General features: G+C 52.9%; 1 protein-coding gene across 1 annotated transcript; it reads left to right on the top strand.

Moving 5' to 3' along the window:
- Positions 1–3,573: 3,573 nt before the first annotated feature.
- On the top strand, positions 3,574–11,339 carry CLK3 (CDC like kinase 3). Its single transcript, XM_065641681.1, has 13 exons — positions 3,574–3,656; positions 4,168–4,316; positions 4,864–5,071; positions 7,135–7,228; positions 7,522–7,588; positions 8,313–8,429; positions 8,646–8,812; positions 8,964–9,058; positions 9,408–9,537; positions 9,995–10,077; positions 10,443–10,522; positions 10,659–10,749; positions 10,945–11,339. The coding sequence occupies exons 2-13, from the start codon at positions 4,168–4,170 to the stop codon at positions 11,128–11,130; spliced, it is 1,467 nt and encodes a 488-aa protein (XP_065497753.1). The 5' UTR covers positions 3,574–3,656; the 3' UTR covers positions 11,131–11,339.
- Positions 11,340–11,532: the final 193 nt, after the last annotated feature.

Raw genomic sequence — 11,532 nt, 5'->3', positions numbered from 1 at the left:
TTTCGGGGCTCAGCCCCGGCCCGAGCGCGGCCCCTGGGAACGCGCACCGGGGACCGAGCGGCCGCTCCGGCCCGGGCTGGGCGGGGCATAGGGGGCGGGGCCATCCACCAACGCCTGCGATTGGCTGGGGGGAAAGGCTCTATTTAGCACCTGCTAATCAAAGCGATATCGGGACGGTGGTGACAGCTCGTATTGATGTGGCAGTGATTGATTGACAACCTTGTCAACAGCCCGCAGCGCTGCTGGGAGAGCCGGGAGCGGCTGGCGGAGGAAGGAGCTGGAACCAGGACAGAGATTCTAGAGCTGAAGCTGACAGCACAGAGCTGGAATCACAGTGAGGTACATAGGGCTGGAGCTGAAATACAGAATGTGAGGCTGGAGCTGAAATAAAATATATAGGATGGGGCTGAAATAAAATCTACAGGGCTGGAGCTGAAAGAATCACTGTAGAGCAGGAGCTGAAACCTCACAGAGGTTAAAAAAAATAAAGCTTGTGGGAAAAAAGGGGCTCAACCTGCAACTTCCCTGAGCTGAACTGCAGATGGGAGCTGTGGAGCTGAGAGAAACCTGCGGGGCTGGAGCTGAACCGACGGAGACCTGGAGCTGAAATAAAGAATCTGCGGCAGAAGATGGAGCTGAAATAAAATCTGTAGGGCTGGAGCTGAAAGAATCACTGTAGGGCTGGAGCTGAAAGAATCACTGTAGGACTGGAGCTGAAATCTCACAGAGATTTTAAAAAATAAAGCTTGTGGGGAAAAAAGGGGCTGGAGCTGAAATAAAGATCTTGGGGAAGGGTCTGGAGCTGAAAGAATCACTGTAGGACTGGAGCTGAAATCTCACAGAGATTTTAAAAAATAAAGCTTGTGGGAAAAAGGGGGCTGGAGCTGAAATAAAGATCTTGGGGAAGGGTCTGGAGCTGAAATAGAGTCTATAGAGATGGGGCTGAAACAAATCACTGTAGGGCTGGGGCTGGAGCTGAAATCTCACAGGGCTGGAGCTGAAATAAACATTTTAGGGCTGGAACCAAAATAAAGCTTGTGGGAAAAAAGGAGATGGATCTGAAATAAAGATTTTAGGGCTGGAGCTGAAATAAAGCTTATGGGAAAAGGGCTGGAGCTGAAAAAATCACTGCAGGGCTGGAGCTAAAATCTCACAGAGATTGAAAAAAATAAAGCTTGTGGGAAAAAAAAAAAAGGGGGGGGGGCTGGGGCTAAAAGGAAGTGTATAAGGATGGGGCTGAAAAAAAGTCACTGTAGGGCTGGGGCTGAAATCTCACAGGACTGGCACTGAAATAATTAGGGCCAGAACCAAAATAAAGCCTGTGGGAAAAGAGAGGATGGAGCTGAAATACAGATTTAGGGCTAGGGCTGGAATAAACACTGCAGGGCTGGAGCTGAAATAAAGCTGTGGGAAAAATACTGGAGCTGAAAAAATCACTGTAGGGCTGGAGCTGCAACTTCCCAGAGCTGAACTGCAGACGGGAGCTTTGGAGCTGAGAGAAACCTGCGGGGCTGGAGCTGGACCGACAGAGCCCTGGAGCTGAAGTACAGAATCTGTGGCAGGAGCTGGAGCTGAAATAAAATCTATAGAGATGGGGCTGAAATCTCATGGAGTTAAAAAAAAAAAAAGCTTGTGGGAAAAAAGGTGCTGGAGCTGAAATCAAAAGTGTAGGCCTGGAGCTGAAAAAAAATCACTGTAGGGCTGGAGCTGGAGCTGAAATCTCACAGGGCTGGAGCTGAAATAAAGAGCCCAACGGGTCAGATCGGGCTGGGCAGCTCCCTGCCCAGGAGAACCTGCTGAAGAGGTGGAGGAAGATGAGGATGAGGAAGGTTTTGCTCCTGCAGGAGCGGAGGGAAGTGTGGTGAGAACCGTGCTGTAATCGGTGACAACTTTGGGGCTGGGGAGGAGGAGGAGGGAGGCGGACGAAGGAGCCCCCAGGCTGCAGCATTGTGAGGGTTTGCTGGCAGAGAGGCTCTGCCCTGGCTGACCTTTGATTATAAAATAAACAATTGAAATTACCTTTTGGAGTGTGTGTGTCTGTATGTACAGCCTGCTTTCTGCCTCCACACAGAGCCCAGTCCCACACTGAGCAAAAACATGCAGTGAGGAGGGAAAACAACAACAACAAAACCCACACAAACAAGCTTTTGGGTGAAAATCGTCACCTCGTAGGCAGCACTAAGAGGCCCCATCATCGGGTACTGTGCCTGTTGGGGTGAAGCCCCCCCCACAGAGAGGTCTCAGGGGGCTTCATCCGCAGCCTCAAACACCTTCGACCAGGGATCCCTGGGGATGGTGCCCTGGGGAGGCAGCACAGCCCCCCCAGCCCCGGCTGCTGTCTCTGGGGTGTTTTCCTGGACCAGCCCTTCCCTCGGAGCCAAACCCACCCCTCTCCACCTGTCACCCCAGGGCAGAGCCACACACTCACAGGAACTCCAGGACGTTGGCCTGCAGGAAGGTCTCGTAGGAGGACAGCACTTGGTTTAGCTGGAAGAAAGCAGCACCCGTTAATCGAGCAGCTTTCGCAAATTCCCCTGTGTGAGGAAGGCACGTACCGGGGTGGGAGGTAAATAGAGGGGAGTCAGCTGGGTTTGCCCAGGGGCAGGACATGCTGGTGGACACCAGAGCCCCGGAGATGGCCCAGCCGGGGCTCCCACCAGCCCAGAACCAGCACCAGGAGGGAACACCCGGCACCACGGGGTGCGATGGGGAGCCCAGTCCCAGCTCAAACCCGCCATCCCAGCCCAACTGCTCTGCACCAAGGTGGGTGACAGCAAAGCCCCATCCCCGTAACCCCGCTGTGGTGCTAATTTGTAAACAAACAGGACTGAGGCCCTTGTTCCTCGCAGGTTGAGCTGGACACCAAGCCTCTGCTAGCAGCTCCTCACCCCTCTGGTGCCATCTCCAGCCCCAAGGGCAGGTCCCCGTGGGGACAACGACAGTGATGCAGAGCATGGCGAGGGTCACCATGGCAAGGGTCACCATGGCGAGGATCGTCATGGCGAGGAAGGCCGCGGTGAGGATCATCATTGTGAGGATTGTCATGGTGAGGAAGGCCATGGCAAAGAAGGCTGGGTGGAGGATGGGCACGGTGAGGAAGGCTCAATGGTGAGGAAGATGACGGTGAGGAAAGTGACGGTGAGGATGGCCACGGTGGGGAAGGCCAATGTGGGGATGGCCATGGCTGGGAAGGCCCTGGCGAGGAGGAGGATGGCCATGGTGAGGAAGGCCATGGAAAGGAAAGCCGCGGTGAGGAAGGTGATGGTGACGAAGGTGATGGTGACGAAGGTGATGGCAAGGATGATGATGGCAAGGATGGTGATGGCGAGGATGGTGATGGCGAGGATGGTGATGGCGAGGATGGCCACGGCGAGGCAGCCGCGGTGAGGACAGCCGTGTGACGGTGCAGAGGGCCGTGACGGGGCAGACCCCGTCCCCCCGTGTCCCCCTGTCGCCCGTTCACACCGGCTGACATCGCCCGGCGCGGCGGGCGTTAACCGCGACCTCCAGGCCATAGAGAGGCGGCGGGAGCGGCCCGGGGCGGAGCCGCTCTGGCCGCGCGGGGAGAGGCGGGCGGCGCCGGAAGCGGAAGTAGGAGCGGCGGCGCTGCTGGGCCGGGGGGGCCGGGCCGCAGCCGCGGAGGGACCGGAGGGGCGGTGAGCGGCGGGGCGGCCCGGGGCGCGGAGCGGGGCTGGGGGAGGCCGGCGGGGCGGCCCGGGGCGCGGAGCGGGGCTGGGGGCGGCCGGCGGATGGGGCCGGGCCTGGGCCCAGCCGCTGCGCCCCGCTGTCGTACTTGTATCCCCGGCGGAGATCGGGTGCCGGGGCGGGCGGTGCCGCGGCCCTGAGCGCTCTGGTTCTCCGGAACCCCCTGCCAAAGCGTTAGCGCAGGTGACGCGGGCCAGGGGCGGTGGGGCCGGTTTGTACTAGGGTGTTTGTAGGAGGCAGCGGGAAAATAACTCGTAATGTTCCTATAAACAGCCCGTTTCCCAGGGGAGGCCTCCGGCCTAAAACCTTCCCCGGTTCCATCCTTGCCTGCGCCCTTTGGGGGGTCTCTGCCCACACCCTGCCCGGGTCGGGGGCTCCGGTGGGCTGGGAAGGTCCTTGTCCCCTCCGGGAGCCGCTGAGACGGGCCCGGTTGGAACGGGGAAACCTCTCGTCTGTCCTCAGATGCATCACTGTAAGAGATACCGGTCCCCAGAGCCGGAGAGCTACCTGGGGCAGCGCTGGAAGAGGAGGAGATCTCGGAGCAGGGACTACGAGGGGAGGGTGCGGTACCCACCCCGCAGGGATCTCTGCAGGAGATCGCGATCCAGAAGGTGAGAGTGGGTTGAGGCCCAGGGGAGCGAGCAGGGAGGGATGAGACCCCCGTCCTCTGTTCTGATCGTGTTTGGGAGTTGGCGCTGAGTGGTGGCAGCTTTGGTTTCCTGACTGCGGATCAGCTTTAAACCCATAAATCCTAGGGATGGAAGGCAAGGGCTTAATCGTGCGTGCCTTCCCTGACACGTTTCTGCCTCTGCATCTAGCCAAAAGTTCATCCCAAAGCCATGTCTTTAATATTAACAAGGGAGAATCTGCCCTGGAATCATGTTTCCCAGTTCTAATGCTGTGAAGGCATTAAAGTTTTTCTTTCCTAGCCACCCACTTCCTTCTGAAATTATTACAAATCTAATTTAAAGTAACAATACCCCTACACTGTCAGAAAAGATCTGAGTGTTGCTAACTGATCTTTTCTGCTTCAGCTCTGATTTAGATGAGAACAGGCTTTTGCGACCAGGCAGTGGGACCAAAAGCACGCACTTTGAACAGGACTCTGCCTTTCGTGCTTTTTCTAGGCTTTTAAACATGTTCTTGTTTGTGCTGCAGCCATGACAGGATGCCTTACCACAGGAGATACAGACGGGACAGCGACGCCTACAGATTTGAAGACCGAAGCCCATCTTTCGGAGAGGATTATTACTCGACCCGCTCACGAAACTGGCGGCGATCCCGAGGCAGAGAGCAGCACCGTCCAAAGAAACACCCGCACTACTGCCGGAAACACAGGACCAGGTCTTGTAGCAGTGCCTCCTCGGTGAGTAGCATCCAAAATGAGATCAGGGTTTTAACTGCTCTTACCTCCTTTCAGCTCTGAACACTGGGTGAGTACCTCTAATCCCCCCTTTTTTTTTTTTTTATGTTTGTTTTCATTATGTGGAACGTATAATCCAAAAATCTGTGTTTTGTTAAGCGGGAAGCGTTTGTAGCTATTGGTTTTTACTAGTCCAGCCCCTGTAGCTTTAATAGGTGAGGAAACTAAGCTGCATTTGTTACGGTCGAGGAGGGGATGAGGGAAAGCTGGAAATGGCGCAGACAGGACAGGCTGACAGGGTGAGCCTTGGCCGCAGGCCAGCCCGGCTGCTGCGGGGGATCGGGCGTTGTTTGGGTTTACGCGCAGCCAGGGCCTCGCTTCTGCACGCTGCCGCTTCTCGGGGGGGTTTGGTATGGAGCGCTCCCGTGAAGGCAGGGCGGGTGGACGCTGTGCCAGGATCCCAGACGGGATCCGTCAGCCCGATGCTCCCTGTGGTGATTAACCCTTGTCCCGCTGTGCTCAGAGAAAGGCTTCCACCCTCTGAGGATACACACGTGTCCTTTCCTGGTTTACACCCTGAAATGTAGTATTCCTTTCAAGGATGAGCTGGGAATACACTGAAGTGTTCTGAGGTATCAGACCAGATGTCTGATGCTTCTCTCCTGTAAGGAACGTTTCCATCTTTCTCAAGTTTATTGCTTATAAATGTTATTAACAACTAAATGACCGAGCCCTGATCCCTGTAATTAGAGTGGAGATCTCCATGGCTGGGAAGTTCTGACTGTCTGTTGCTTTCCTCCTTTTCTTCCCAGTTGAATTTTTAATTTTAGTTTTTAGAAAGAGCCAGGGTTACGAGGAAAATGCTCCAGCGTGGTTTGCGTGCGGTGATAATGGTGTACAGGTTTGGGCTGGCCTGATCTCAGTCCTTTGAAGTCTCTCAGCTTGTTGCAGCTGTCCCCTCTGCCTTCTCCTCCCTTTCAGCTCACCTTTTGGGGTTTCATTGTAGCTCATTATTTTGGATTATCGGGGGCGGGGGGTGACGGGTGCAGAAGAGAAGCCTGATAGAAGCTCGGGCATGGAAATGTAGAGCTTTATATTGATGTCTTTGGCTGTAGAGGTTGGAACTATTTTTAAGGCTAAGTAGAAAAAGATCAGGAATTAGGGCAGCTTGCTTTGTGGACCCCAGGTCCTTTTGGGAGCATTTGGCTGGTTTTCCAGTAGAAGCTCGCAGTAGCAGGGGTGAAGGTGACCTCATACCTTTAGAAGGTGCCTGAAGTGGAGTGAAACAGTGAAACACTCCCTGGGGATTCATTCAACCATCCCTCTTCCTAAAAGTTCTCCCAGGCTTCAAATCGCATCCCAAGGGCACTGTGGAACACCAGGTCTGTTTGCAGCCAGTGGGATGTGCGGATTCAGGATCAGTGTGGTAGTTGGTTCCCTCAAGAAGGGGAGGGCTGGTTCATAGTGGGTGTAGGACACGGCTCTGGGTCACTGGTGATTTATTAACCGAGGTACAAACGAGTAGGCTGCACGGAGGGAGGGAGAACTGCTACCCTGGCTTCTACTGGACAACTTGTCTGGACAGCTCGTGTACTCTGCGTCACCTTTGCCAGCAGAGAAAGTGATGTTCTTCTGGCAAAACCCTCCTTCTTCTCCCGCCTCCAGCAGCATCCTCAGGTGCTGCGGAGGGAGCTGCTCCGCTGTGGGGAACGGTGGTGCCGAGCTGAGCCACCCTGACCCTGCGGCTCCGCAGCTGCTGCTCCCCTTCGGAGAAGAGGGGGAATGTTCCTGCCTCAGAGGCACCCGAGGCCGTAGCTAATGAGAGATTTTTCTTTACATACCTGTAGCTGTTGATTACTTTTCTGTTTTGAAGTTAGTTTTGTGTCTTGACGTGTCCCTTGCAATATCCCTATCGTTATATATGCTGTGTGCCTTATGAAATGCTGGGATCTGGAAAATCCACCCACCGCCGCACCGTCATCTCCACCTTTGAATGACAACACAATCCTGCCACTCGGAACTGGGCGCGCTTGGTCGTATGCCGTTTCGGGGGGCGGTACGTACAGAGAAGCCAACAGAGCAGTAAGCGCAGCAGAAGCGTGGAAGATGACAAGGAAGGCCACCTGGTGTGCAGGATCGGCGATTGGCTTCAAGAGCGATGTACAGCCACCTTTCGTAAAACTTTACCTCTCTACTTTCTATCCCCATGTTAGACGAGATCTCTTGTATTGTACTGGAGGGGTCTCTAGTGTTTTTATTGCTTATAAATGGACTGAGCAGTAAATTGCCTGAGGCAGACAATAGAACCTTGAGTTTTAAAGAGTGTAGCAGTGAGAGACTTTTTTTTTTTTTTTTTTTTTTTTTTGCTTTGACATTTGATTGCTGTGAATTTGCAGGACCTCAGCTCTCGCCAAGCCTCTGAAGTTCACATCCGCTCCTGTTTTCTCTCCTAGATGAAATTGTCGGCAGCCTTGGCGAAGGCACTTTTGGCAAAGTGGTGGAGTGCGTGGACCATGCCAGGTGGGTGTCTTTCCCTTCCAGACGAGTCGTGTGACCCCTCTGCGTCACACTCACAAGTGCAGCAGGATTAACGCTGCTGGTTTGGCCTGGGACTCTGCCAGACCAAACTCTTGTCACCTTCCACTTGTTGCTGTGGTCGAAGTTATTTTGTAGAGGAAGCAGAAACGGGCCTGCTTCATACCTGAGCCCCTGAGTTTGCAGGCTGATGTGTTAAGGGAAGCAGGGGAGTTCACTCTACGGCTGAAGGCTTCAGCACAGGCTGTGAACTCCAACTTCTCCTATTATTTTTTTTTTTTAACCTCTCCTGTGATTACACTTGACCCCTGTCTCTTCCTGACCTTTTGTCTGGCTCCAAGCCACAAGGTCAGCTCGGTGTAGGAGCTGTTGGCAGCTCCTGCCTCCTCTGAAATCTCTCTGGCATTGCCAGAGCAGGGAGGTGGCTGCTGGAAGCACGGTGACCTTATGGATTGCTGTGTCAGGAAACTGCACTGGCAGAGCCAGCTGCAGCTCTCTTTGGGGCGTTGTTACCCAGCAATAGCTTTTCGCTTCGAATTAACTACTGGTCAAGCAGCATAAGTCTTTCGCAGACCTTGAGAGCTTTGTTAGGACCCTTTTAACATACAAAAATGTGACTCGAGTGATTGGGATGTGGCTCCTCTCTATGAGAGGACATCTGGATGTAGGCTTTTTCTCTGACTCCGTCCTTTGGTCTCTTCCCTTACAGAGGTAAATCTCAGGTGGCACTGAAAATCATAAAAAATGTTGGAAAGTACCGAGAAGCAGCCAGGCTGGAAATTAATGTCCTGAAAAAAATTAAAGAGAAGGACAAGGAGAATAAATTGTAAGTTCCTGCAGGACTCCTGGGTAGGCGGTACCATGTCCTTACAGACAAGTGGCCTGCTTGGGTGATATCCAAAGAAACATGGGGCAAATTAACCAAAACCGTGCTTCTGAGTCAGCTGGCTCAGAGCTTTTGCTCACCAACCGCTCCTGAAGCAGCCAGAAACAGACAGAACAACTGTTTTGTCAAGTTCCTCACGTCTTTCTCTCCCCACAGCTTGTGCGTCCTGATGTCAGACTGGTTCAACTTCCACGGCCACATGTGCATTGCCTTTGAGCTTCTGGGCAAGAACACTTTCGAGTTCCTGAAGGAGAATAACTTCCAGCCGTACCCTCTCCCTCAGATCCGGCACATGGCCTACCAGCTCTGCCATGCCTTGAGATGTACGTCACCCAGGGCCACCATGTCCCCCCAGAGCGGGTTGGGAGGGAACTGAGTTGGCTTTGTGCTTTGATGGGCAGAGTTGTGTGGGTTCTTCAGTGTCTGCTTCTTCTATATATTTTTCTTCTCTCTCTCTCTCTGCTGCCTGTGTAGTTTTACATGACAACCAGCTGACTCACACTGACCTCAAGCCAGAAAACATCCTGTTTGTCAACTCGGATTTTGACACTCTGTACAACGAGAAAAAGGTGGGTTATGTCCCAAAGAGAAGGGACTAGACCAGGAATAGTCTGCCTTTGCATCCGTGTTCCATACGTGCCCACAGGGCCTTAAAAGTCTGTTTAGTGAGAAGAAACTGGAACTTGAACCTCTTCTCTCTCTCTCATATCTTCTAAAAGCTGTAAGACTGCTCTAGGCCATGAAGTGTTCAGCAGCTTTCCTTAACACTGATCTAAGATGTAAAGAGCTCAGAGTTTCAGTATAATCCTTCTGATGAGTGTAGACACAGCAGTTCTGGGGTCAGAGCGCTCTTCTCAAAGCCCAGCTTAATCCTGAACCAGCTCTTAGAAGCTCTGAGGACTTCTCGTTTGCTTGCAGAGCTGCGAGGAGAAATCCATTCGGAACACGAGCATTCGTGTGGCGGACTTTGGAAGTGCCACCTTTGATCACGAGCACCACACCACTATCGTGGCTACCCGGCACTACCGTCCACCAGAAGTGATTCTGGGTGAGTGTCACTGGGATTTCAGGAGTCTCGGGCGGGTGGAGGAGAACAGTTGTCCCAGGGATGCTGTAGGATGATGCTTTCTAGAGGAAAACCAGCTTGAGAACGCTCCAGTTCTTGGGGACAGCCTGTTCCGTGCGTTGTTGCAACGCCACTTCAGTGGTCTCGAGGTCCTGGTTGTGTGGGAGGAACTCAAAGATAGCGCAGGCCTTTGAGATACAGTGCAGAGAGCTGAGGAAAACCTGTGAGACGTGGGAAGTGTTCAAATTAGTTCTGGGGGAACACAGAGTCAGCATAAGTTGAAACTGAATCAGTCCTCTTGCCAGTGTGCAGAACGCTGGGAATTACATAGATAACTTCTAGGGCTGTCTCCCTGTCATCCCTGCAGTTTCAACCAGGAGCAAGTAGAAATCTGGTGGGGCTTGTTGGGAGCACAACGTTAACGTGATTCTCTTTGCAGAGCTGGGCTGGGCGCAGCCATGCGATGTCTGGAGTACCGGCTGCATTCTGTTTGAGTACTACCGCGGCTTCACGCTTTTCCAGGTACGATTCGTGCAAGAGACACCGTCCCCTACAAATCCTTGGTGTCTAAAAGGGCTCAGACTTAGGTGAAGGGAATGGAAATACAGAGCAGGCACCAAAAGTCAGAAGGCGAGTTTGAAAATAAGCCCAGAACAACCCCTGGTTTGAGGACTCGTGCCTTGCTGGAAGGATGAGGTTCAGATCACTTCTGGTGTCTTCACTGTGCCTGTGAAGAACAGAAAAATCAAGAAGTACAGGTGGACAGGAGCTGCAGCATCCCTGACCGAGGCTTGTCCCTTCTTCCCTGTACTTGTGTAGGTGACAGAACTTTTGCCATCGGATCTCCAAGTTCTGAATTAACGTACCATTGCTCTTTTCCTTTACAGACCCATGAGAATCGTGAGCATCTTGTCATGATGGAAAAAGTCCTCGGGCCAATTCCATCTCACATGATCCACAGGACTCGGTAAGAACCTGTTCCCGAACTCAAGACAGTCCAGTTAACTGTTTGTAGCTAATTACTCAGGATACCAATTACATCCTCACATCGGGTCTTAACTACATGGCTGTAGCCCTACTGAACATCATCTTTTTTTCTCCAGAAAGCAAAAATACTTCCACAACGGAAACCTGGTATGGGATGAGAACACGTCCGATGGGCGATATGTCCAAGAGAACTGCAAGCCCCTGCGGGTAGGTGCTGCTCCGTGGCTGAACTGCTCTGCAGTTCCCTACCTGAGATCAGTTAAGTGGGGCTTGGGGATGGGAATAACTGGGAAATAGGATTTTATTGGTCTGGCTGAAGCAGGACAGGCAGTAGGGAAACAGCCGTGACCTCGCTGCACATCACGAAAACAGGACCGAGGGTTCAGCGCCCTTCTCTTTCAGACCTACATGCTGCATGACTCGCTGGAGCACGCCCAGCTCTTTGATTTGATGAGGAGGATGTTAGAATTTGACCCTTCCCGGAGGATTACCTTCTCGGAAGCCCTCCTGCACCCCTTCTTTGCTGGCCTCTCTGCAGAGGAAAGGATGCTGTGCGGTCGAGGCGCCAGCCGGGACCTCAGCAGATGACAGCGATGTCTGCTGGATTTGTACATATGGGATCGGTCCAGCCTCGCCAGTTCAGCCCCGCTCCCTCTCTTCTCCCCAAATTTAGAGGGGCTGGGGCACTGCAATAAAGACCTTGGATAGGGGAGGGGAAGAAAAGCTACATTGGAAAGCACAGATTTGTCTATTTATATGTTGTAAAGTTAAAATAAAGTGTTTCTTATTGTTTGATACTTCCCTTGTAGGCAGGTAGAGGGTTCTTTTGCTCCCAGCTTTGCCTTTTCTGCAAAGGAAGATGGAGATGTTAAAAAAATTAACTGGAAAGTAAGCAGCAGGAATCTTTGCTTCACTGGAGGGTGAAAAGCGAGGGCGAGTGGACTGAACTCTCCCTCGGCAAATAAATAGCTGTACACGATTAGCACACGT

Source organism: Caloenas nicobarica, chromosome 10, assembly GCF_036013445.1.
Source record: "Caloenas nicobarica isolate bCalNic1 chromosome 10, bCalNic1.hap1, whole genome shotgun sequence".
Lineage (NCBI taxonomy): Eukaryota > Metazoa > Chordata > Aves > Columbiformes > Columbidae > Caloenas > Caloenas nicobarica.
Note: the sequence above shows the minus strand (reverse complement) of the source record. Positions and strands in the feature narration are given on the sequence as shown.

Bases quoted from the DNA above. Each gene is read 5' to 3' on its own strand.
- CLK3 (XM_065641681.1), top strand. From the start codon at position 4,168: ATGCATCACTGTAAGAGATACCGGTCCCCAGAGCCGGAGAGCTACCTG. The intron at 7,589-8,312 runs GTGGGTGTCTTT...CTTCCCTTACAG, and splicing joins GAGTGCGTGGACCATGCCAG to AGGTAAATCTCAGGTGGCAC. The intron at 10,523-10,658 runs GTAAGAACCTGT...TTTTTTCTCCAG, and splicing joins CACATGATCCACAGGACTCG to AAAGCAAAAATACTTCCACA.